Here is a 24,841-nt window from a genome sequence, read left to right on the forward strand (position 1 = left end):
GTAATACTTTAACATTCAGTTGAAGAACAAGTTAATAGAGAGAGAAACTAGTGAAAAGATGATGAGAGTACCAGCTCCCATGAGTTCATCGAGCAAAGCCCTTTGAGCATCCATGACTAAGGAGTTGGACTCTGAGAGAATTGAGATAGAAATTGAGGAGAGAGAGAAGTAAGAGAAGAAGAAGAAGTAGTTGGTGTGAATTTGGGGGAAATAGTTTATGAGGTATCTAGGGTTTCACTCGCGGGCATTATCAATTGGGCAAACCGTGAAACAGGCTAGATCACCAGAGGTTTCGTAGTTGGAGAGCGCCCCCATTTTGGTTGAACAGACCAGATCGGAAAATTGGTCGGCCGGCGGCCTTTGCCGGAGAAGATAATGAGGTGGCGAGAAGATGAGGTGGTAGAGAGAGGTGATGAGATGGAGGAGCCTTTTTACGGCATCTTCTAAAATTAGAAGCTAGTTTTAAGAAAAGTCTTTATTCCCCGGAGAATTTTCTTTATTCCCCAAAGCCGCGGCTTTTTTTAAAGACCTAAAAGTTAAGATTATTTGCTTTATAATCTCGTTTGTCCCTCACTACTACCACCACCGAACACCACCATCAAATCAGGTCGCTAATGAAGTTTATAGATAATCAAAAAATTGTTTGACTACTACTCTAGTAATGTAAACTATAATATGTTATTATGCAAAGGCCGGTGTTACGGGGAAATAAAGAAATTTTTCGGGGTGTGAAGTTTTGGGTGGAAACAAAAAAAAATTACAATTTTTTTGTTTCTCCCAAACAACCAAAACCTAATATTTTTCATCTTCTCATCTCTTTCACCTATTACACCATTTCCGACGACAACTTTTTTTTTTTCTGTCGTCTTCACCTCCGGCGAAACCCCTTCGCCGGAGGTTTCCATATTCGTCTGGTTTGCTCCGGCGAAGGGGCTGCCCCCCTTCGCCGGAGATAGAAGAAAGAGAGAAAAAGATAAGAGAGAAGAGAGAGAAGAAAGAGATAAGAGAGGGTGAAGAGAGAGAGAGGCATAAGAGAGAGAGAGAGATAAAGATGATGAAGTCGTCGGCGACGGCCCGGCCGGCGACTTTTTACCGACGGCTTTATGAGGTGCATTTGATTCTAGTTTTTTGGGTTTTCCACCGTCTTCCCCGGAAGCTTTTCTGCTTTCCCAAAAACGTTGGCCTTAAGCAAACTAGTCACTATTAGTGATATCTTCTAGTTTGGCATCGACCCTTTAAAATACCTTGCAAAGGAAACCACACTCCATGCAGGAAATTGATTTACAACTAAAGTTTTGTTTCTTAGAAATTGTGGTAATTTTAGGCTAATTTATCATTATTTGGAAATTTGGCTTCTTACTATTGTTAGAGTTGTTTTTCACTGAACAAACTTTTTCGAACAACTAATTTATCGTTATAAGGTCAACTACATATTAAAGGCGATCGTCTTCAGTTTGGCTTTTTTTTTTCGATGAGATTTCAGTTTGGCTTCTTACTACGGTAAGAGTTGTTTTTCAATTAATAAAGTTAAGAACTAATATCTCGTTATAACATCGACTACACATTAAAGTCAATCATCTTCCATTTGGCTTCTTACTATTGTTATACTTGTTTCTTCATTGAAGAAACTTTTGGAACAACTGATTTCTGGTCAAAACATTTTAAAGTGGAATCAGCACCCCAAACGTAGATTAAAAAGTTCAAATTTCAACAACAAAATAAAACAATTGAAAAGAAGAAGAAGAAAAAGAATGTGTTATGAGGTATGGGTTCAAAAAGCTTCTTCGGACAAAAGCTCAGAAACCTTAAAAAAGACTGACCCATTACTGTACCAGAGAAGAAAGTAAACAAACAGAGATGAGGCAGGGAAGAAGAAGAAGAAGAAAAAAAGACAGATTTTTAGGGCTAAAAGATTCAACATTTTCCATTTATATACCCCCACAGTACAAAATTACAGCTTCTAAAATCAAAGTGAAGAGTTAGAGAGAGAAAGTAACAAATAAAAACTGTACAGACTACTAAATCAAACAAACTAATATAACCTAAAAATGTACTAATAAAATTATCAACTATTCCTTCTTCTTCTTCTTCTTCTTCATTGCTTCAAAGGAATCCACTCATAACGACCTTCCAATGGAACATCCTTCACGATATCATAATTATACCTGTAAAATAACAATTTCTGAGTTTCAATTTCTAGGGTTTTGCTAAATTGAGATTTGGGTATGTTAAAAACCTGCTAAATTGAGAACTTACTCTTCTTCAAAACGTTTTTGCTCATCTTTCTCAATTTCAGAAAAGAAATCTTCAATCTCTTCTTCTGTTGGCATCTTTACCTCAGTTATTCTACTGTGGTAATTAGCCTCTGATTGATTATTCTCCGTCGAATCCAGTTCGTTCAATTCCTTCTCACTAAAGAACACTTCCTCTGAGTATAAAAATGGCGGAATAGTAATAAAAAGTAGAGAGAGAACAGATGAACGGATGTGAAGCAATTATAGGGCGTTTCTCTAACTTTCTCTCTCTAGAATTTGAAATGAACGTTTTAAGAAATTAATTTGATTTAAAAAGAACAATATAAAGTACGACGACTAAAAACGAAAATTTCATGAACTTCAAAATTGAACCCTAATTTAATTAAATTTGAATTCCGAATCTTTTTACCTCCATATCTTTTAAAGATTTTCTAAAACTTCCGCAACAGATCACATGAACCGTTACTATGAGCCGTTACTATGGTCTATGGCAAAAATAAAACCAGAAACTTCTGATGATGTCGCCGTTAAATTCGGCATTTCCGGTGTGATAATTAAACTCCGGGTACTTCTTAATCTAATTCCGCCTGTGCTCGTCCCATCTCCGTTCTCTCACACCCTTTTTTTTCTCTCACTATAATTGTGTTTGGTGCAGGAACGAAACTGGTAGGCTACTGGTGACCTACTGAACAACAATTTTGACACATAAAACACATTTAATTTGGCGCCGACAAACATGGGATTTTGTAAAGTATCACATTTAATCCACAAAATGTGTGTGTTTTCATTTGGGTTCATGTCTGTGTTTGTAATTCGGATTGTTGAGTCTAGATTTAAAAAAGTCATTCGTAGCATTCCAAATCTTTTGTGCCTCCCTACCGCTTGACTATTGTGTCCAACAGGCAGTAGTAGTATTTGTGTCGGGTTTATTGGCACCCACTATGAATAGAGGAGGTGCCCGAATGTCACCCTCTTTGACTGTCTTATTTTTTCTTTGTTCTTCTTCTGTTTTTTCGTATCATCATGTCACTCGTTTTCAAAACTATCATCACGATCTCCAACGAAGAGTTAGAGAGAGAAATACTCTTGTTTTAAAGAAAAAAAAGAGAGAGTAAAATCATTATGGAAAGAATTCTGATTTCAAATCGACTTATTGGACCGGTTCGTGTGCTTCACCTTGCTTTGGCTTTCAGACGGGTAGGGGTGTACTCGAGTCGAGCCGAGTCGAGTAGTAAGATGTTCAAGCTCGGTTCATGTATTTGACTGTCGAGCTCGAACTCGAGATCGAGCTCGAGCTCGTTCGAGTAATTGTCCACTTGTTCAAGCTCGATTCGTATAAATTTGAAAGAGCTCGAGCTCAAACTCGAGCTCGCACTCTTTTAAGCTCGTTTATCAAAATACTTCAAATGAAAATTTTCTTAACTATCAAAATACTTCAATGATCATTTGTCACATACAATAATAATGATTAATGATTCATATTCCGATAATTTTTTAATGGTTGATATTTCATGTACAAATTTCAATACTAATACGTAATTATGTACTACAATATTATAAGAGTATGTTAAACGAGTTGTTCACGAGTAACTCGTGATACACTAAAGAATGATCAAGCTCGGCTCGTTTACATAAACAAGCATGATTTTGGGCTCGTGTTAAGATCGTGCTCGTTAATATTCGAGTCGAGCACGAGCAATAGTCGAGCCGAGCTCGAGTAGCTCGTTAAGAGCTCGGCTCGTGTACACCCCTACAGACGGATCGGATCCGTGTTCTTTACACCCAAGTGCAGTTTGAGGTCAAAGGAGATTGACTTCAGGGTTGGAATAGCAATTTGGCGAATTAGCGGGTATCTTTAGCCGGGCCCTCGACTCCTTCCCCCTCTTTCTCAACAAAAAAAAAAGTTCTTCCTCCCTTTTCCACCGTATGCAGTCAGCCCAGCATATTATGGTCTGATTTGAGAGATTTCTGAACATAGACTCTGTTGGTGAAAGTATTCATTGAAGATCAATTTGAAGCCATAATCAAATCAAATCTCTGAACTATTTAGAGGTGAGTAAGTTAGGGTTTTCTTTTTTCTTCAGATTCCAAAATTAGGGTTATGTTCTTCTCCTGTGCCGATTCATTTTCAATTTAGGGTCATATTTACTGTTTGGTTTAATTGGTTCCTGGTGGAAATTGGTTTCGATTATTTAGAATTGAGGTAGTGCTTGGGCTAATTAGAGTTTTACTGATTGATGTTTGCATGAAATCGTGCTTTACTGATTTGATTAAACTGAAAGTATCCAATTGTGTTTGCATGGAGAATAATGAACAAAGAAAGATCTAACCTGATCCAAAGAATCAATAATTTGTATGTCAAAAACTTGCTAGGTATTTTAGGAATTCAAATCCTTACTATTACTAATTTATGATAACTTGTTCTAGGTACTGAATACTGAAGAATCTGAATTTCCTAGGGCTGGGTAGTGGGTAGTTCGATAACTTTTACATCAAGAACTCGTATGAGTTTTGAATATTTTTCACATTAAGATCAATGTGGCAATATCTTCATAGTTTTATCTTTAAATTAGTTCACCACCAACTAGAGCAGGTAACTGTTTAAGCAAGACCCCGTGCTCGAAGGGTCTTAATGTGTCGTGAGAATCAATCCCATCCGCAGTTGCGATTGACTGTCAAGAAAAAACAATTTGAGTGCTAAATTACTATAGGAAAAACTAATAACAAGATGGGTTCAATCAAACTAGATATTTTCAAACCCTAATTTTGGACTGATAAGAAAAACTAATGGAAAAACTCTCACAAGCCATACCTCATATTTTCTTCACACGTTGGGCTAGTTACCTGAACAAAATATGAGCAATCAAGCCATAAGCTAGGTTTTATACGTAGTAAACCTAATTACTGGAACTAAAATGAAAAAAAAATCCGAACTTCTTTACTTCACAAAATCTTCAAAAGTCTGGGTTGATGTTGGCCTCAAAGTGGCTGAATCTTCAAAGAATAAGCTTCACCAACAATTTGGTGACTAAAACCCCTTGAAATTGTTGAGAAAAAGCTGAAGATCTAACCTATGAGTTCAGAAGGGGAGGAAGAACTCGACTTATTTGTTTAAAGAGAGAGGGGGAAAGAGTCAATCAGTAGAGAGGAGGAAAAAGGAGGATGGTGGTGTTAGGAATGCGTTTTTAGATTTGGACCGTCGATTCCTGTTTGTTGAGAAATGTCTTATTTCGTAAATATGGGTCGATATCAAAAAGCTACTTCATGTACGTTATTAATCTACAAGGATTTTTTTTTTTCCGGTTTTGGGAGAGATAGTGGAGGCGCAGATTGCTATGATTTGTGGATTATTAGTTCTGAAGCTCTTGTGAAATTTGTGTAATCTTGTTCTTCATACATAGTGAATTCATCGTGATATTGTTCACTGTGGACTAGGTTTTTATGACTGAACCACGTAATCTCTTATGTTTTTGTGGGGGGATTGGTTATTTGTATTATTGCTTTGCTTATTTTCTTGTTCTTCGTAATAACACTATTACCACATGAATTTTGCAATAGCGGGTATCGTTGTGCCTGAGTAGACATTAGACAACACCATATATCACTTGGTCTATTAATATATTCTCTCATTGTTCTCAGTTTTGTAGTGAAAAGGAATTGATGTTTAAGCTTCAAACATGCTTCTAGGCAGTAAGAGATCAATCCAAAAAACTCACTATGACATTCTATCTGTGAAGGAAGACGCAAATTACGAAGAAATCCGGGCAAACTACAGATCGGCTGCCCTCAATTCACACCCTGACAAATTACAAGGAACTACCGAGCCATCGAACTTCCATCCTGAATCGCAAGAAAGGTTTCTAAAAGTACAAAGAGCTTGGGAAGTTCTCAGTGATACAAAGTCTCGTGCAATATATGATCGTGAATTACTTGATTCAAGACGAGAATCAGAAAATGCTGAAGATGTTAGCTTGGAAGAAATGATAATGGAAGACGTTGGTGAAATCTTGGAGCTATTTTACCAGTGTAGATGTGGTGATTATTTCACAATCGATTCTGCAGAGCTTGGAGAAATGGGTTATGATTTAGATAGGGATGAGAGTAAGAAGATATCAATAAGGACACGTGATGATACAATACCTGCATCTGTTGTTATTCCTTGTGGATCTTGCTCTCTTAAAATTCGGTTATCCATCAATGTGGATTGATAGCTTTACTTTTGACAATCAATTTTGTGTATTGTTTCTTTGTTATCTTGTCACGTTATTTGGCAACTGATATGTATAAGATTTTGCTAGTTAATGTGGATGGTACTGGATCCTATGAGCATCTCTAGTGCAACATATTGTCCATGACGTATGACATGGGCTATACCTAGTTTTTATAAAGAAGTAGTAGCAATGCTCTCTGGATTCGACAAGGTAATCATAAATTTTGACGGTTGAGGCAAGTGAACAATTATGGTCGAAATTCAACAGCCTGAAATGTAAATTATGAAGGGCGGTGAGGAGACCATAGTGGAAGGTAAACTATTTTTCGATCTCCTGCACCATATTGTATAGCATTAGATGCCGAGCTTGAATTGAATGGGAGCTTGGGGTTGGCCATTTCATTGCAATTTTGTTGAAGAACCTTGACCCAAGTGAATTTCACCCGTTAAAGAAAGCTAATTCATATTCACTTCTACTCCAATCTAACGGATTCACAACTTCTACCTATAGTTTGTTCCCCAATTTTTTTCTTTCCCAAACAGTTTTGGGTTAATTTGACATTGACCTCCAATTATTTAGTGATATTAGTACTTCACCACCAAAATGAAAACTGTTTAGGCGTTAACCCCCATTTGCCTTATTTCTGTCAAATATCCGTTAAATGGCGAGTGTGCGAAGTACACGTGTATACTTTGACACAAATGCCCTTCTTTTAAATCCTAACAGTTACTACATTTTTACTTCTCAACAACTACAAACTTATCTCTTCTTTCTTTCTATCTTCCTTTCTCTCTCTATAAATCCACCCACCACAAACAAAGCGTATAAATAACTTTATCTTCTCCTCAAAACACAACAAGAATAACTCAATACAGAGCACCAACTTGCTAAATCTTCAGTGACAAATTCGTCAATCTCTCCACCCCACCGACCACCATGGTCGACGTTGAAAGGAGTAATACGGTTTTAAATCCTTCCCACATAGAAACCATTCTTGATCGAAGAAGGTAAAGAGATAGGAGTTCAGTTGTGAAGTTATTGTTCTTAGTTGTTGGTGTAGTTGGTGTCTTGTTTAATTTTTGATACAAAATCAAAAATCCTCTCCCCCCTCTCTTTCTCTCTCTAAAACTTGTGATAAAAACCAGCTCTGAATTTCAGTGAAATGATTCTACTCCTTCACGAATCTATTTTTATTTCTTCATAGCCAATAAAGCTTCATTTTCAGATCCTTTCTTTCTCTCTCTGACAATGGTAGTGGATTCAAGCTAAATAGTAAAGATCTTCCTCCTGATCTTCGAGATGTTCTTTCAGCCGATCTCCCCGTCAACCTTGGTTTCTGTGATTGGCGTGTCGCCGCTTCATCAAGGAATCAAATTCGTGCTCTAATTAATCTACTCATTGCTTCAATTTCGTTCCAAATAGCTCGTGCCCTAATTAATCTACTCTTCGTACATGCCGAGTAAAGAAAGGGACAATTTAAAGCTACATGAGTCTTCATCTCACAAATTTGACACAAGGCTTCCTGAAAACGAAAATAGCTCATAACTTATTGAGATAACACCCCATTGTAAATATGTTAATTAAGGAAGGACCCCCAACCGAAAATAGAAGAAAACAGAGTATACCTCAATTGATGAACTAGACTTACCTCCTCCTCCCATTGTTTTGGCAACAATGAACTCACTTCCTTGTTCCAACCCTCCCAAAACCTCATCATCCATCGATTGAAGCTCTTGCTTTTTATAAGCCTTTAGGGTTCTTAACGTTGGAGCTTTTGGGGGTGGTTTGGGGATGATATTTCAACAGCTATTTTGAAATATCATATCTGGGCCGTTGATCACGAGATGAAATGGTCACCATTAGATTAGATGGAGGATAGTATGAGGGGCAGTTTGGTCACGAATCACGCGTGCGATTCACACGAACCACTTAACGGAAAAAGACAGAAAAAAGCGAATTGGGGGTTAACGGCTTAACGCCAGAACACTTTTGATTTTGGGGGTAAAGTCATAATATCACTAAATAAATGGGGGTCTATGTCAAATTAACCCAACAGTTTTCAAAAGAAACAAAATTATCACTCAATTGTGTGGTTAGACAGCGGCCAGTTTCCTAGAGAGAGAAAGAGAGAGATGGGTTCTGGTTCTGGTACTGGTACTGATGCGGGAGAGGTAGGAGGAGGAGGAGGAGGAGGAGGAGGAGGAGGAGGAGGGAATCGTTGTTGGAGCGTCTATGATGGGATTAAAACAATTCCTTCAACGCCAGAAGCTCTCATGGCGGAAATTGATGCTGCTATTGCTGCTTCTGAATACTCCCATGCATCTACACTTCTTCAAAACTTCTCTTCCTCCACCTCTTCATCTTCCGTCAAGAAAATCCCCACCAACCAACCACCACTACCACCCAAATACGATGTTCGAGTCGCCGACCAAGCATACAAGGCTGGTTGCGCCGCCTTAGCTGCCGGTAAACTCGACGAGGCGCTTCAATCTTTGCAGATCTCTCTCTCTAACTGTCCTCCTCAGAAGACATCAGCCGTATCCAAGCTTCAATCTCTTATCTCTTCAACATCTCAACAACTTCATCATTCTCCTGGTTGACTTTGGGTAACCTCAACTCCCTCTCTCCTTCTTTCTCTGTTTAATTTGACAAAGAAGGGGAAAAATGCCCTCTTTCTGTTTCATTATTTGCTTATGTGGTTTCCCCAGTTTTAGCTGGTTTCCTCATGAAATCAATGGGTTTTTAGTACAAAAGGTTTCAGCTTTAGGGAAAAATGGGTTTACTGAACATAGAAAATTCCATGTTTCGATCAAAGAATGAAATTTCTGTTTCGGCAGAAATTTTGGTAGGCATGGAAATGGAAATATTTCGTTCATTTTGGTAGAAATATTTCGAAATTTAATTCGTTCACGAGACATTGTTAAGAGAAAGTAATTAAATTTCGGTTTTAGTCGAAATTTCGGTAAGCAAAGAAATGGAAATATTTCGATCATTTCAACCAAAAGATTTCAAAATTTAACTCCTTGGTTTAGATGGTTTCCCATGTGAATTCAAGATCATAATTAAATGATTTTAGTTGTAAGGATGAAAATATAGAACATTTAGATAGGAAACCCCTTCAATGGATTTGGAAATTTATAGGTGGTTTAAAAAGTTGGCCTTTTGCTTTGCTTTGGTAATAGGAGGAGAAATGCATAAGAGTTTTGATACCTAAAGTGATTATGATATTGTCATATTGTTTAGTTACTGATACTAGAGTTTAAGTGACATTGATAATATAGTTTACTTTTTGTTCAAGCTCTTCTTCACCTTTGCAAATGATTTTTTATGTCTTCCAAGTTTAGGTTTTATACTGCTGTGGAGAGTAGTGCCATTAGGGATTTCCTTCTATGAGTTTCCGTCGTTTGGGCTCTAGCATTCAAGGGTTCCATTGGTCCAATTTTTGTCTGCTTTCTTCTTATAGTATCATTCAAATTTGAATATTTTTATGAGATGAGATTTTCATGCTTTTAGTAGCTCTTTCTTACATATCATCGATCGTCAGAGACTTCGATAGTTTGTGGATAAGTTGCCTTATATAGATTAGGTGCAATGGGACATAGGAACATGTTACTGAAACAGTTTTGACAATGGAAGATTGAGGGTTAGCATGGGCCCTGTGTTTGCTCTTTAGAAACTATAAGCTGATCTATGAAAATAAATAATTTAGGAAATCGGAGTGTAAGAATTTGGTAGCTACAATTAGGATAAGTGGGCCAGTATAGAGGGGTAACAGAAGTTAAACACCTAAATGACAAGGGGGAAAGAAGATTAGCACGGATCTTGTGCTTACCCCCGTATTGGTTGGAAAAGCCAGCCCGTTATGAAACATGTCCAACTGAGGGGCGGTTGTGGGTCTCTACAAAAGCCTCAAACTCTTTAATCAAAGTTTAAGTAGTTTTTTGTGCCAGCCGACACGGCGCGCTTTACCAAGGGAACTCAATGGACTATGCCGTGGCAGTGAGGCCCTTTGGTAACATCTATTGGAATTTAATGGGAACCATGAGCTGATTATTGACATGAAGATGCTCAATGAGAAAATTTTTGTCTAAAACTCCATCACAGTGCACGGAGTTGTTATAGTCATTTTCCTTTATTCACTTGATGCTAGAACTAGGTTGTTCATGTGGAACATACGTTAAAAGCTTGTGAAATGAGTAAATTTCGGCAACCCAGGTCTGTACGTTGAGTTCTTTAAGTTTGACTTGGTATTGAAGAAAGAATATATAATACAAAATTTAAGAATGGTTCACTCTAAGGGGCAAGGAATTGTCTTCTGATTCGGGGATAATCGAATCTAAGGCATTTAGAAGAGGATTTAGTAGCAAACACTTTGATACTTTTGAAGAACTGCATAGTGCGACTTTATGAGCTTGTTGAAGTAGGGAAACAGACAACAAATTCAGGTTGTCTTTCTCCGTTTTTTTGCTCATTCAGTTGCTTTGTTTTTCTAATCTTCTAAATTAGCAGTATCTGTGAAATGGAATGGTGGAGGGCTTTGATACTTGCGAGAGTAATTTATTGTTTTAAGACTAAATGAGATTTTCTTCCCATCCTGGAGCTTACCCGTACACAAAACAAGAAAAAAGAACTGTAGATAGAAATTATAGGTCATTATAGAAATTCAACGGTCCAGTGATGAACTCATTACACTTCTTTGAGTTTTGCAACAAAGTTCTTTTATGCAACTATGTTTTTTTTTTTAATGAAAATTGTACAACTATGTTTAGCTCGTCTTCTTCTCCTAAAGGATCCGGTTTCGTACTATCTGGAGAATAGTTCATTTGGAATTCATCCGAATGGTTTTTGTGATTTAATTCATTGTTTTATCTATGCCTGGATCATACTTCCAAATATAATTCATTAACTTCAAATTCTGTTCATATTGATTCTTCCTGTGAATTTGAATCAAGCTTGCATCTTATAGATACTATACAAACTTCTGATCTTAAATTCCATTCTTGTCTGGAGTCAAGGGTGAATCTCATTTTTTTCATGTTATATATTTACTAACATTTTCTTTTCTTCCTTGTTTGAACCAGCGGTTTGTGGTATATTATTCCTAGTGAACTTCTGCATATAACGACTACTCGATAACCAACTCCAGCAAAAACGTTGCAACTTCAGAAGTAGATAAATTTGATTCTGAAAGCAAACAAACCACAGAGAAAATGTAACAAAGAATGAGAGAACCTGTTCCGGCAGAAGCTTGGGTAGCAAAATCAGGTTCAATATGGCATATACTTGTAAGACAGACCTTCGAATGATGTTATAAAAGTAAAATCAATCACAATCGAAAAAGAAAAGCTGGACCACCATTCTGTAATAAAGATTGTTTGACAAGTGCCCGTGTTTTCAGTTAAATGAAGCAGTCGATGTAGTTGTCTCTCTTTATTTCCATTTTTGGGGGGTGTTTAATGCGTGATATTGGCGGTCCGCGGTTGGCGATATATATTCAACAATTTTGGCATTTCAACTAGGTGCAATAAACCATTATATTATTTGACAGGTCACTGTATAAATTTCTACTGGGAGGCAGGTTAACCTAATGAGATCTCCACCTGATATGACAACATATCACTTGAGCATGGAATGAGACGTCGTCACACCTGGTGGAAGGCTGGGGGAGGGACCGAAATAGAGGGATGAATAAAAAATTATTGTTCTTCTGGCTGCGGGTAATATCTCACATCTGAAGTAGACAAATTTTAGGCGATCTTTTACGCGCAGGCCCGTTTTTCATTGTTAACTAGTTTGTAAAAGGTGAAGGCCTGTACGATTTAACATTGCAACCCTGATAGCGACACCAAATGGCTTCGTGTGACACTCATCAAGTCATCAACAAATAAAAAAGAGAATATTTTAAAAAGAAAGGGATATGAATAAAACGGAAAGATTTTTCATGTGTTTTGTCTGTAAATACATCCATTTTATCTGCCATGTGGCAAGTGAGTAGTTAGTTGAAGTTTCATTCACCTACCATACAAGTGGGTGACGCATAAGCCACGTGATAAAATTGTTTCGTATGTACAGCAAATAAAATTTGTACCGACACTCCAGACAAACCTTATATAAGTAAAATCTTTCCAAGTCGCCGCCTTCGAAATCTTACCCTCAACCCGAGTTAAACAAATTTACCCTCAAAACAGCGATAACGTTTCTCTCTCTCTCTCTCTAAATCTGGGAAAGGAAAAGACTCATGGATTCTACTATACCTGTAAATTGGGAAGCTCTTGATTCTCTCATAATCAATTTCGCTAAATCTGAAAACTTACTTGAAGAAGAATCAATCACTTCTTCTTCTTCATCTTCTCCTCCATCTTCTCCTTCATCTTCTTCTTATCGTTCTCGCTTAGTTATACGTCAGATCAGACGGTTATTAGAGATCGGTGACATTGATTCTGCTATTGATCTTCTTAGGATCCACGCGACTTTTGTTCTTGATGATCATCGACTTCTCTTCCGATTACAGAAGCAGGTAAACTGTTTATTTCATTTTCATTTCGTTTCTGCATAATTTTTGTTTTGTTTCAGTAAGTATGAGATTAGGTTTCTGAACATGAAAACTTTTAATCTTTGAATAGAAATTTATTGAGCTTCTAAGAAAAGGAACTGTCAAGGATCGTGATTCTGCTATTGAGTGTTTGAGGACAGCTCTTGCTCCATGTGCTTTAGACGCTTATCCGGTAATCAAATCTTCAGTTATTTGAAATTTTATTTGGTTTAGTTTGATTAATGATAAAATTCGGATTAGGTTAATTTGCATATAATCATTTCCATCTAGTTGTTTGATTTGTCTCATTAAGTTAGTAAAACTTGCTAAGTTTGCACGAAAAATAATTCTTTGTTTTAATTGTGGAAATATGTTTATGTTGTGATTTAGGAAGCATATGAGGAGTTTAAGCATGTTCTTCTTGCCTTTATATTTGATAAAGATGACGAGACTTCTCCTGTGGCAAATGAGGTAGGCTCTACTGTTTTATTTATACTTAGTTTTGGAATTTTTATAAGAAGATTTTGCCACCAACTAGAAAATTATTTAGGATAAGTTCAACAAGGTGGGAAGTCTATAGGTGATAGATGAATAGGGAGCTCACTCTTCAGTTTGTTCAACTTGAAAATACATGCTTTTAGTATGGATAACTACTGCAGAAATGATACAGCAAATGTTGCCTGATGCTCTACTCTCCCTTGCGTATCGCGGTGGGTTCGCTCCGATACCCCTAATTTGACGTACCAGATTATTCAGTATTAATTTACCCTATTTCTTTGTACAAATCTATACTCTAGATTAGTTGGATAGTTAACTACAACTACAAGATCAGTTAATTAGCCAAAATTAATACTGAATAATCTGGTACAAAGAAATAGGGTAAATTAATAGTCTATGGATATAGAATGTTTGGGAGTAGGTGTATTTATTATGTATGCATCATAGAGAGTATATATTGTTTAGCGAAATAGTCAAAACATACTACAACGGAAAATAGCGTACCAAAGAGGTATACCCTAGCAAACCTGATACTCACATGGTAGTGTACTGGTATCGCTACCACGTACCTGAGCAACCATGGACCAGGTAACTTTGGATACACATGAAAATTTGTCTTTTCTGTATTATCTTGGGGGTAATAACTTATATTTTACTAGTTAGAATACTGAATACCATATGGAATTGTATGTTGTTTTACATTTCAACTATGGAAGTTTTGACTATTAAATATGCAAGTAGAGATCTTACTGGTGCTTGCTACAATAGCGTAATTTCTTATTTCTGTTTTTACTTGTAACACTTGTTTCAGTGGTCTGAGAAGAGGAGGTTTGACCTTGCTGGGTTGTTATCGTCTGTTCTAAGAGTTCACCTGCATGCCTTTGATCCTATATTTTCAATGACGTTGAGATATTTGATCAGGTAACTGATCACTTCGAATCCTTATATTCGTCATTTTATATAGGATAATAGATGTTCTTTTGTCTCCCTTACTTCTGTGATGCCTTATTGTTCTTGATAACATGCAGCATACATAAAGGCTTTTGCTTCCGGCAAGGGATTCCATCACCTATATCAAATCTTACTGAGAGATTGCTTCTTGAGGAACGGGATCTCGCTCCAACACCCCAAGAAAGCCTTCTTGAGGCACCTCCATTTGATGAGGTAAGGCTTCATTGTTAAGTCACCAGTAATGTTTTTATTCTGTCGAAGCTAGTGTATTCCTGGAGCTATATCATGACAAATTTTTCGGTGTTAAGTTCAGGTGGACGTGCAAGCCCTTGCACATGCTGTTGATCTTACAAGACAAGGGGCCATTGACAGCTTACGATTCGCCAAAGGAGATCTGTTTCAGGCCTTTAAGGTTCTTGCTCATTTCGTATCGTATTTTGCATTTATTTTTTCCATCTTGGATTTAATTTCCCATCGAAATATAGACAACATGGTACTGCATCGATGGTGATTGATAGGCTCTATTACCTGGGTAATGGGTGGAGATGCAAGAACAAGATATATAACTTCACATATAGTTGTGAATTTACGCATGTCTACCAAATTCCTTTGTAGTAGAAAAATTGTATCCTCTTCTTGGGCTAGAGGCTCCCAACTATGAATTCATATAATTGGTTAAATTCGAGTTACCGTTTGATATTAATTATGGGGAATGGTCTGTAGAAGTCAGGACTCTGTAGAATGATTTGAGTGGTTTAGTTAACCATTAACTTGTGTTGTCCATTGCAGAACGAGTTGTGCCGGATGAAACTGGACGTGGCAGTGCTTGATGAGCTCGTTCAAGAGTATTGCATCTATAGGGGAATTGTGGATGGTGGATTCCCGTCATCATATGGTAAGGTTTTTCGTGACGAGCAGCAGGTCCTGTTTCTTTACCATGGTCAATGCATAATTGTTTTCTTGTTTTCAGCAACAGACAAGCAAAGTCTAGGTAGGACACCCGATCCTTCAAATGGTTCTGTGGTTGATTGCTCAGTCGACATGGATTGTCTACCCAGTAAAGACTCAGATGGCGAAACTTCAGTTACTTCTGTTAGCATTCCTGGTATGGATGCCCCTCAAGAAATTGAGATGCAAGGAACCAATGTTCAACAGCGATCCCCATACGAGATGGAAAGCAATCGAGAGGATTGTAGCACAAGTTTTCCCGAAAACTTCCGGAGGTTCCATAGGACCAGAGGACATGGAACTGGAGAAAGAAGTGGACGCAAGAGATGGAGAGGAAGAGTTGAGGAGCTAGAAGTTACTCCTGCTATTTGTCCTAGTGGAGATGGGAACCCAGGGTATAGTTCTTATGCTGAAGTTGCTGAGTCGTATAAATTGTCGGAAGAACAGGTATCTCTTTGTGAACTGAATAACATCCTATCGTGTAACAATATCTTCTCCCTAACGCCCATCACATTAGTATGTCTGAAGAATTGAACATTCAATTACCCTTTGCTCACGTCATAGTGATTATTGGATTCTTTTTAGGCCCCATTGAAACGTCCTGCTTCAGAAGTTGCGAAAGCCGAGGGGTATAAGTATGATATTGTGCTGGAGATGAAGGAATTAACACGTAAGGGAATGGCTGCAGAGGTTGTAGAGGAAATAAATGCAATGGATCCAAGTTTTTTTCCCAAAAATCCTGTTCTTCTCTTCCAACTCAAGCAGGTAACCTTTTATTGTTACTGCGATGTCTTTACTTGGGAAGTAAGAAAAGTAAAAGAAGTTTGTTTAGGACTGTTCTTATGAATGGTTCCGTTTGTTGCGTGTTGACATTTGTGCTCAATCAGGTCGAATTTCTTAAGTTGGTGAAGTCTGGTGATCATTCTGGAGCTCTAAAGGTTGCATCCTCTTATTTAGGTCCTTCAGCCGCAAGTAATCCAACCCTACTGAAACCTTTGAAGGAGACTTTATTAGCTTTGCTTAGCCCTAATGGAGATGCAAGTGCTAAAGGAATACCATTATCTATCCTTGCAACCTCGCTTCAGGTTAGGTTAGGTTATGTTATACGACTAACTTATCTAAAACATATGCTTCTGATGAAAGCCAGAATATTTTTCTTCTATACCTTCAATTAAAACAGTTATCCTTAACTGAATTGTTTCAAGTATGACTGTGTTACATGTGGAATATACAATAACAATGAGATGATTACTTTGACAAAGTACATACTTTCACGTGCAAGTGGCAATTTTGTATGCATTCTGTAAAAACCTGATAGGCTGATAGATAAGTTTTACACATTGCGGGGATGCTCAAAGCTGATTTTCATTTATCAACTGTTTCTAGGTGATCCTCTCTCTCTCTATCATATTGACCAAAATATGTTTCTAGGTTATCCTCTCTCTTAGTCAGATTTCAGATATGACTTCCAAAAAAAAAAACTACCTAAAACTCACACTAGTAGAAGTGGTGGTCTCTAGAAGCAAGACAACGGAAAAAAATCTTGTTATTGATAGCCTTCTGGTACGCCCTTTTTATTGCTAATACCTTAACTTCAAATACGAAGTATCTATAGGAGTAAACGAAAGTCTGCCACATATTGTCGACCAGCTCTTTTCCATCATTCAGTTGTATTAATTTTTTGAACTTCTTGATATGGTAGTATGTTTCCGTTCTGCCTGTTTTTTGGTCTTTTAGGACTTTAACATCCCTTCGACCCTGTTCTTGAGCCGAATTTGAATTTTGTGTAGGTTGCATTGGGTAGAAGACTGGGCATAGAAGAACCACAGCTTATGAAAATAGTGAGAGAAACACTTCACACACATAATGAGTGGTTTAAGCTTCAAATGTGCAAGGACCGTTTCGAAGGGCTTTTGAAGATAGATTCTTTGAAGGAAATTAACTGTCCCATAGTAATTGATGGTACATCAAACACCAATGCTGATACGGACACACCCGGATCTTCCCAAGTTACCATATCTTCAAGTAGTAGAATGGCTGAAGATAGCAGTAGTCCGACTCAGGTTTCATCTAGAGATGTTCTCTCCGATGAGAATGCTATACTCAAAGTTATGGTGAGTTCATTTCCTTTGGATTTTGTATTTTCTTGTTCCAAGAATTTTTCTATAGCACTTCGCCCTTCCGCATAATGTTATGCTTATACGCTTTTCTGCTTTGAATAGGGTTGGCCCAGACCCAGAGCAGTCGCTTTAACTGCTTTGGCCCTATTGTTTGTTAAGGACCCCATAATTCGGTTCTTACATTCTAGTTCGGGTTAAACTTTTTCATATTCAGTACAACATGTTAAGAATTCAACATTTAGCTTAGTTGTCAAATGTGTGGTTTGTGTGTTGATGGTCAGAGGTTAAAATCGTTCTTGAATATCTAAGTTTTTTCTCTTTTCACCTTAAAGGGACCAATTCTAACTCCGCCTCCCAAACGCTTGGGTTGGCCCTGCCTTTGATTGTCCTAAACCTGATTCCTTCTAATTTATCTCTCATGTTTCAGGAGTTCCTGGATTTGCCGAGGGCAGATGCCATTCATCTTCTAGCTCAGTACAATGGGAATGCAGAGACTGTGATACAACAGCTATATGCGTAGCTTGATACTTGCAACTGTGATCTGGTAGGCAAAATTCTATTAGATTTTCTTACTCAAAACACATGAAGGAAAAAAGAGACGGAAAGGAAAGAACAGAAGCGTCGATTATTTTATTCAATTTGTACCATAGCACGGTTGTAGATATGTACGTACAGAGCATATGAAATTGGAAAGACGAGCAGGAGGGTTACTTATAACTACTGCTGCTGCTACTTTATGATCCCTGCAGGCTGAAAACTTTCAAGATATTGGATGATTTTCATCCTGATAATAGTGGCTTTCAAGACATTACAAAGTACTTCTTAAATATATTGTTGGAAAGTCCCAGCAAGATGGGAGAATAAAAAATCGAGGCAGAAAAAAACCTCAACGGGGAGTAGAGAATTTCCCGAATGATTGACAAGCAACCTGTAAAGGCTTCAGTAATTTGAATCTAAGTAGGTTTTCAGATGAGTCAAATTTAGAAAATAAACCAAAAAAAACTTGTAAGGAACTGGTGGTCCTTTCAAAATGCTTGTTTTGGTCCTTTCAAAATGCTTGTTTTTGTCATGCGCATGATTGAACCAAACTGATTTTTCATCTGTATCTTAGTTGGATACAAATTAAGTTCCAGTCAAGTGTTCATTGTCCTTGATAGCTCAGAATAACAGTTGAATCTCTTAATTAAAATTGACACCGATTGTGATTCCCTGTGGTTCAAGTCACAGTTTGGTTTTTAGAAGAATTTGGTCTAAATTTGGTGCTTTGGATCTCAGTCAATAGAAAACAAGAATTTCTGTTGCCCAATTGCCTTCTGACTAGTTCTTACCCAGATTCTGGCGGATTCAGAATCCTTCCAAACCCTGTTAGGGTTGGGTTTCCTGAACAGGTTAAGCCAATCTAAAAACAATCAAGCACCGTCATCTAACAACGAAGTTTGCTATTGTCCACGACCCTTTGGTGAAGCAGGCAATATGTATAGTAAATAATTTGTTGGGTTTCAAGACCCACAAAGTCCAGACGTCTCGAGATTCGTAACCTGTAACAAAAAAACAAATAGGTAAACAAGCATCATTCACTAGATCAATTAAGATATAGATGGGTTGAAAGAAAAGAAGGGCTAATTCTTCCCTTGTTTTCTTGATTTTGAATCAAGTTGCTTTGGTGTAACTTTTTCAGCAGCTTCAACCTACAAGTTAATATCACCTTGGTGGTGTTTTTTTCTCCCACAGTCTGAATCTAACTAGTCTGCCTAAAGCCTCAAATAAACAATCAGACGAGTCAAACAGAACCAGAAGTCAATTCATACCTCGATTCAGACGAGTCAAACAAAACCAGAAGTCTGACAATGTTGAAGTCAATTCATACCTCGAATGAGATTTCATATCTAGGTTAGGAAAAACAGATTACAGTGGTTCACGACTAGCTAAAATCAGTGGCGAAGCCAGAAATTTTCTTGTGTGGGGGCACTTTTAAAAAGAGAAACTCACATAAAATAATAAATCCAACAATATGTATGAGAAAATGACTATTTGGGTAGTAAAAAAATTTTAAATAACTAAAAAAGCCTCAATCTATTACTATTAGTCATTTTCTACCAAAATATTAGGGCTAATTAGAGGTTAGGTTTAAAATAATATTAATAATTACTATTCAGGTCTTTTTTGGATATTTTAATTCCCGAAATACCCTTGCATATCAAAACTCATTTTATCTCTCAAAAAACCAGAAATTTTTTAGGGTTCTTCTTCTTCCATGCTTCTTCTCCAAATCTTCTTCTTCTTCGAAATCTTCTCTGCTTTTTCATGTGTTCTGATTCATTTCTCTCTCTCTAAGAAGTTCAGTTCGTTATAGTTTCTTCTTCTTCTTAGATTTCTTCCGACATCGTTATCTTTGTATGGAAACCTTGTTCGTCGGTAATGGAGGACGAGAGTATCGGAACTTTTAAACCATTAGAATCCGATAAATACTCTAAATAATTAGATGTTGCTGTTAGAGTTGTTCAGATGGCTTGTTTACTCTGTCAAAGGGTACAAGAAAACTTGGTTTCTAAGACTAATGATCAGGTTAGATCAAAAGACGACGATTCACCTGTTACTGTTGCAGGTATTTAGATTTCTTCATTGACATTTATGGGGGTTTCTTCAAATTTATAATAGATAGTGATTTTGCTTTGTTTTTGTGGGGTTTAATTCTTTCTTAATTGTGGAAATGGGTAATTAGGTTTTTTTTTTCTCTAGTGATGGTTAAATGCATTTTGTAGTGCTGTCATTTGAGGATCGAATTAATTGAATTGGGTGGATTCTGTTGCTGATGAAGAAGAACATAAATTGAAGCTATTTAAAAAAACAAAAATTGTATGAAAATGCTTGAATTGAAAGGCAGGAAAGAACGGTTCAGGTAGGTAATGAGGTTAGGTTCTTGGTGTCTAGGCCTATGAAGAAATGACATTTAGGAAAGACTAATCTCCTCCTTTCCCATTTTAAGGTCATCCAGAACTTGGTTAAGTGAAATTCTAATTTCGTTCGCTTCATTGTTATGGGTTTAAAGCTTTTGTATGCATTTAATTTGTTTTCTGATTTTAAGTTAGTTGGTATTTGGGATTATAATGACTACAAAAATTTGATTTTCGAGAAACAAACAATTAAGCATTATGTAACATCTGAGGGTATCGGTGTCGGTAAAGAGATAATTTATCACTTCGATAAGTTTCATTCTTATGTGCTGGTTTTGCTGATTATCTTGATTTTGTTTTCAGAATGAAAACCACAAAGACCACAACTATTCTCTTATGCACACGGGTGGTGGGTGTTGTGATTGTGTAGTTGAAACTGCTTGGAAGCGTGAGGGCTTCTGTTTGAAGCATAAAGGTGCTGAGAAGATCCAACCTCTACCAGAAGAGATTGCTTACACTATGGACGCATCCTTTTTCTGTGCAACTCTTCACTGTACCAAGTCTAACACCACATCTAGTAAAAGAGATGAATCTTTTGGAAATAGTATTGGGTTGTTTAGAGCTTCTCTTTATTTCGTGTGCTGGAGAAGGCCAGTTGCAGGTACTTGGTCGATACCTCTACCTTCTTGATACTTTGTAGATATTGCTTATTGAATATGTTCCACTTTTTAGCCTCTTGATGTATAACTCGTTCTTCGATTATGTCATTAGAGATGTTTAATTGTTTTGTACATGCATCTCATTGTGATCATGTCAGCTACAACATGTTGCTGTGACTCATAGGTGTAGCTGCTAAATCTTTTCATATATTTATATTTAATAATGCAAATAAATCAAATTCTTGCCCGTAACCATATCATGTGATACATTTAAGTTACCAATTTCTTTTGAATTTACCTTGCTTGTTTTGAACAATTGAGCTACTCAGTGGCTATAGGCCAAGTCACTCTATACCCATTTAGTTTAATAGAATTCCTTTTTCGCTCTAATTGCTTTATAGTATAGCTGACCTTCTACAAAGATACATCTTCAGTTAATATATCTTTTATAATCCTTCCAACTAGATTTGAGATGAATGCTTACAAAGTTAATACTCCTAATTAACCTGAAATTGACTGCAGAAATAAGCATTTATGGAATAGAAAAATCGTGGGTTTGTTTTCGGAGACTTCATGCTAGCTTGATCTTTGGTGGTACTTGAAGCCTAATTCCATTTCACAATGCCACTGGCTTTGAGTTGAAGATTGGACATGACAAGAGAAGCCGCCAAAACACAACGATATAGTTTAGAAGCAAAGGCAGTGGTTAAGTAAGGTTTTTCGCTTTTGGATGGGTAATTGTTTTTCTTTCGAGATGGAAGTTTTTCGGTTATAGCGAACTCTATATGATTTTTTTGTTAAGGTACCACGAAGATTATCATGTAATCTCTAATGTTATGTAATCTTAAGTTATATCAAAGATCTATAGAACTTCTTATTTTCCTCATTTAATCTCTCAATTCTTATATAACATCAAGGGTTCCACTCTCTCCACTAAAACTTATTTTCTCTCATTATGCAAACACATGTTTGCAGTTTACATTATGCAAACACATGTTTGCTGTTTACATTATGCAAACACACGTTTGCAGATCAGATTGTTGCAAACACGTTTGCATAACAGATTGTTGCAAACACGTTTGCATAACAGATTGTGGCAAACACGTTTGCATAACAGATTGTGGCAAATATGTTTGCATAACAGATTGTTGCAAACACGTTTGCAGAAAAACGTAAAGGAAAAAAACGGCGTTTTTTCTGGTTTTTTTTTTTTTTGAAAAAAAATTAGGGTTAATTCCGTTTTGGCCCCCATATTGTGACCAACTCACCGTTTTGGCCCCCAATTGTGTCCGGCAGTTCGTTTTGGCCCCAATTTCCTATTTGGCCCCACCATATTTTTGTAAGCTTCTCCATTATACCCTTATGGCAAATTCGTAATTTAAATGTGTTTTCTTTCTCTTTGTCCACCTCACCAAGCAATTTCCACGTCACATTTGTCCACATAAGATCGCCGGAATATGTCGCCGGAAAATGTCGCCGGCGACATCATTTCCGGCGACCACCATTTTTTTTTTTTTTTTTTTTTTTTAACTTCTTCTTCTCCAACCATCTCCTTCTTCTTCTCCAACCATCTCCTTCCTTCTTCTTCTCTCTCTTTCTCCTTCTTCTTCTCTCTCTCCTTCTTCTTCTCTCTCTCTTCCCCTCTTCTCTCTCTCTCCCCCTCTTCTCTCTCTGTTAGGTTTCCGGCGAAGGGAAACCCTTCGCCGGAAACCGTCTGGATCTGGGGAAAACCCCAGATCCAGACACCTCTTCGTCTGGAAATTTCCAGACGAAGAGGAACCCCTCTTCGTCTGGAATTTCCAGACGAAGAGGAACCCCTCTTCGTCTGGAATTTCCAGACGAAGAGGACCCCTCTTCGTCTGGATTTTCCAGACGAAGAGGACCCCTCTTCGTCTGGATTTTCCAGACGAAGAGGAACCCCTCTTCGTCTGGATTTTCCAGACGAAGAGGAACCCCTCTTCGTCTGGAATTTCCAGACGAAGAGGAACCCCTCTTCGTCTGGAATTTCCAGACGAAGAGGACCCCTCTTCGTCTGGATTTTCCAGACGAAGAGGAACCCCTCTTCGTCTGGATTTTCCAGACGAAGAGGACCCCTCTTCGTCTGGAAAATCCAGACGAAGAGGTGTCTGGATCTGGGGTTTTCCCCAGATCCAGACGGTTTCCGGCGAAGGGTTTCCCTTCGCCGGAAACCTAACAGAGAGAGAAGAGGGGGAGAGAGAGAGAAGAGGGGAAGAGAGAGAGAAGAAGAAGGAGAGAGAGAAGAAGAAGGAGAAAGAGAGAGAAGAAGAAGGAAGGAGATGGTTGGAGAAGAAGAAGGAGATGGTTGGAGAAGAAGAAGTTAAAAAAAAAAAAAAAAAAAAAAAATGGTGGTCGCCGGAAATGATGTCGCCGGCGACATTTTCCGGCGACATATTCCGGCGATCTTATGTGGACAAATGTGACGTGGAAATTGCTTGGTGAGGTGGACAAAGAGAAAGAAAACACATTTAAATTACGAATTTGCCATAAGGGTATAATGGAGAAGCTTACAAAAATATGGTGGGGCCAAATAGGAAATTGGGGCCAAAACGAACTGCCGGACACAATTGGGGGCCAAAACGGTGAGTTGGTCACAATATGGGGGCCAAAACGGAATTAACCCAAAAAATTATTGAAAGTGGATCTTGTTAGAAAGCTAATGAAAAATCATTTCTAAATATATAATTTTTATAGAAATCCGACATCTCAAACAAAAGTTATATCGATTTAAAGTTTAAAGAAAAATAAAAGAATTTTGTTACACAAAATGACAAAAAATGACATAAAAGGGTATTTTAGTATTTGCACACTTTTTGACCTGAATAATAATTTTCAAATGTTTTGTGTTTTTCTACTTATTTTCAATATTATTTTGACATTTCTAGAAATTACCTCTATTGAAAATGAGTAGAAAATCACAAAACATTTGAAAATTATTATTCAGGTCAAAAAGTGTGCAAATACTAAAATACCCCTTTTTGTCATTTTGTGTAAATAAATTCTTTTATTTTTCTTTAAATTTTAAATCGATATAACTTTTGTTTGAGATGTCGGATTTCTATAAAAATTATATATTTAGAAATGATTTTTCATTAGCTTTCTAACAAGATCCACTTTCAATACTTTTTTTCAAAAAAAAAACCCAGAAAAAAACGGCGTTTTTTTCCTTTACGTTTTTCTGCAAACGTGTTTGCAAAAGTCTGTTATGCAAACGTGTTTGCAAAAGTCTGTTATGCAAACGTGTTTGCAACAATCTGTTCTGCAAACGTGTTCGCAACAATCTGTTCTGCAAACGTGTTCGCAACAATCTGATCTGCAAACATGTGTTTGCAAAATATGGATTGCAAACATGATTTGCAAGTTTTGCAGAATATAATTTTGAGTTGCATATCTTGCAAACTCAATTTGCAAAGAAACGGAATTGGGATGGAATTTCGACTTTAGAAGACATTTCTGCGCCTCGGAGACAATTTGTTTAGCTTCAGCTCAAAGTCTTGTATGAGTTTAAGATTAGAGAAGATGAAGATGCTTTGAAGTTGAGGCAGTAGATAGGTTGTAAAAAAAAATGTTGTCTGGACAGTTACACTATAAAGTAGTTTGAGGGGAAGAAGGAATTCCATTGAACTGCATGGGTATAGAGTGACTTGGCCCATAGCCACCGAGTAACTCAATTGTCCAACACAAACAACTAAATTCAAAAGAAATTGGTAACTTAAATGTAACACATGATATGGTTACTGGCAGGATTTGATTTA

The 24,841-nt window shown here is 37.3% G+C and overlaps 3 protein-coding genes across 7 annotated transcripts; all 3 read left to right on the forward strand.

Moving 5' to 3' along the window:
• The first annotated feature begins 4,011 nt into the window (after window positions 1-4,011).
• Window positions 4,012-6,557, forward strand: LOC147565964 (uncharacterized). Of its 2 annotated transcripts, none has more exons than XR_015230328.1 (2): window positions 4,012-4,307; window positions 5,895-6,557. XR_015230328.1 is itself a non-coding variant. In XM_086652418.1 (2 exons), the coding sequence occupies exon 2, from the start codon at window positions 5,933-5,935 to the stop codon at window positions 6,461-6,463; it is 531 nt and encodes a 176-aa protein (XP_086508544.1). In that variant the 5' UTR covers window positions 4,186-4,307; window positions 5,903-5,932; the 3' UTR covers window positions 6,464-6,557. The 2 variants fall into 2 exon arrangements, 1 of the variants encoding a protein (XP_086508544.1); XM_086652418.1 differs by having other exon boundaries at window positions 4,186-4,307; window positions 5,903-6,557.
• A 5,744-nt stretch (window positions 6,558-12,301) lies between these two features.
• LOC147565965 (Ran-binding protein in the microtubule-organising centre protein) lies at window positions 12,302-18,323 on the forward strand. Of its 2 annotated transcripts, none has more exons than XM_086652416.1 (12): window positions 12,302-12,983; window positions 13,090-13,191; window positions 13,389-13,469; window positions 14,308-14,417; window positions 14,525-14,660; window positions 14,761-14,859; window positions 15,237-15,342; window positions 15,418-15,842; window positions 15,981-16,160; window positions 16,283-16,480; window positions 17,186-17,509; window positions 17,943-18,323. In XM_086652416.1, exons 1-12 carry the CDS (start codon window positions 12,705-12,707, stop codon window positions 18,033-18,035), a joined length of 2,133 nt encoding a protein of 710 aa, XP_086508542.1. In that variant the 5' UTR covers window positions 12,302-12,704; the 3' UTR covers window positions 18,036-18,323. The 2 variants fall into 2 exon arrangements, with proteins under 2 accessions (XP_086508542.1, XP_086508543.1); XM_086652417.1 differs by having other exon boundaries at window positions 15,424-15,842.
• Window positions 18,324-19,739: 1,416 nt separating this feature from the next.
• Window positions 19,740-21,948, forward strand: LOC147565966 (uncharacterized). Of its 3 annotated transcripts, XR_015237385.1 has the most exons (4): window positions 19,740-20,120; window positions 20,278-20,414; window positions 20,773-21,070; window positions 21,591-21,948. XR_015237385.1 is itself a non-coding variant. In XM_086668116.1 (3 exons), the coding sequence occupies exons 1-3, from the start codon at window positions 19,998-20,000 to the stop codon at window positions 21,668-21,670; spliced, it is 501 nt and encodes a 166-aa protein (XP_086524242.1). In that variant the 5' UTR covers window positions 19,740-19,997; the 3' UTR covers window positions 21,671-21,948. The 3 variants fall into 3 exon arrangements, 2 of the variants coding, with proteins under 2 accessions (XP_086524242.1, XP_086524244.1); XM_086668116.1 differs by lacking the exon at window positions 20,278-20,414; XM_086668118.1 differs by lacking the exon at window positions 20,278-20,414 and having other exon boundaries at window positions 20,840-21,070.
• The last annotated feature ends 2,893 nt before the right edge of the window (window positions 21,949-24,841 follow it).

Source organism: Eschscholzia californica, unplaced genomic scaffold (assembly GCF_041429995.1).
Source record: "Eschscholzia californica isolate CP2 unplaced genomic scaffold, dmEscCali1.0.p SCAF_1, whole genome shotgun sequence".
Lineage (NCBI taxonomy): Eukaryota > Viridiplantae > Streptophyta > Magnoliopsida > Ranunculales > Papaveraceae > Eschscholzia > Eschscholzia californica.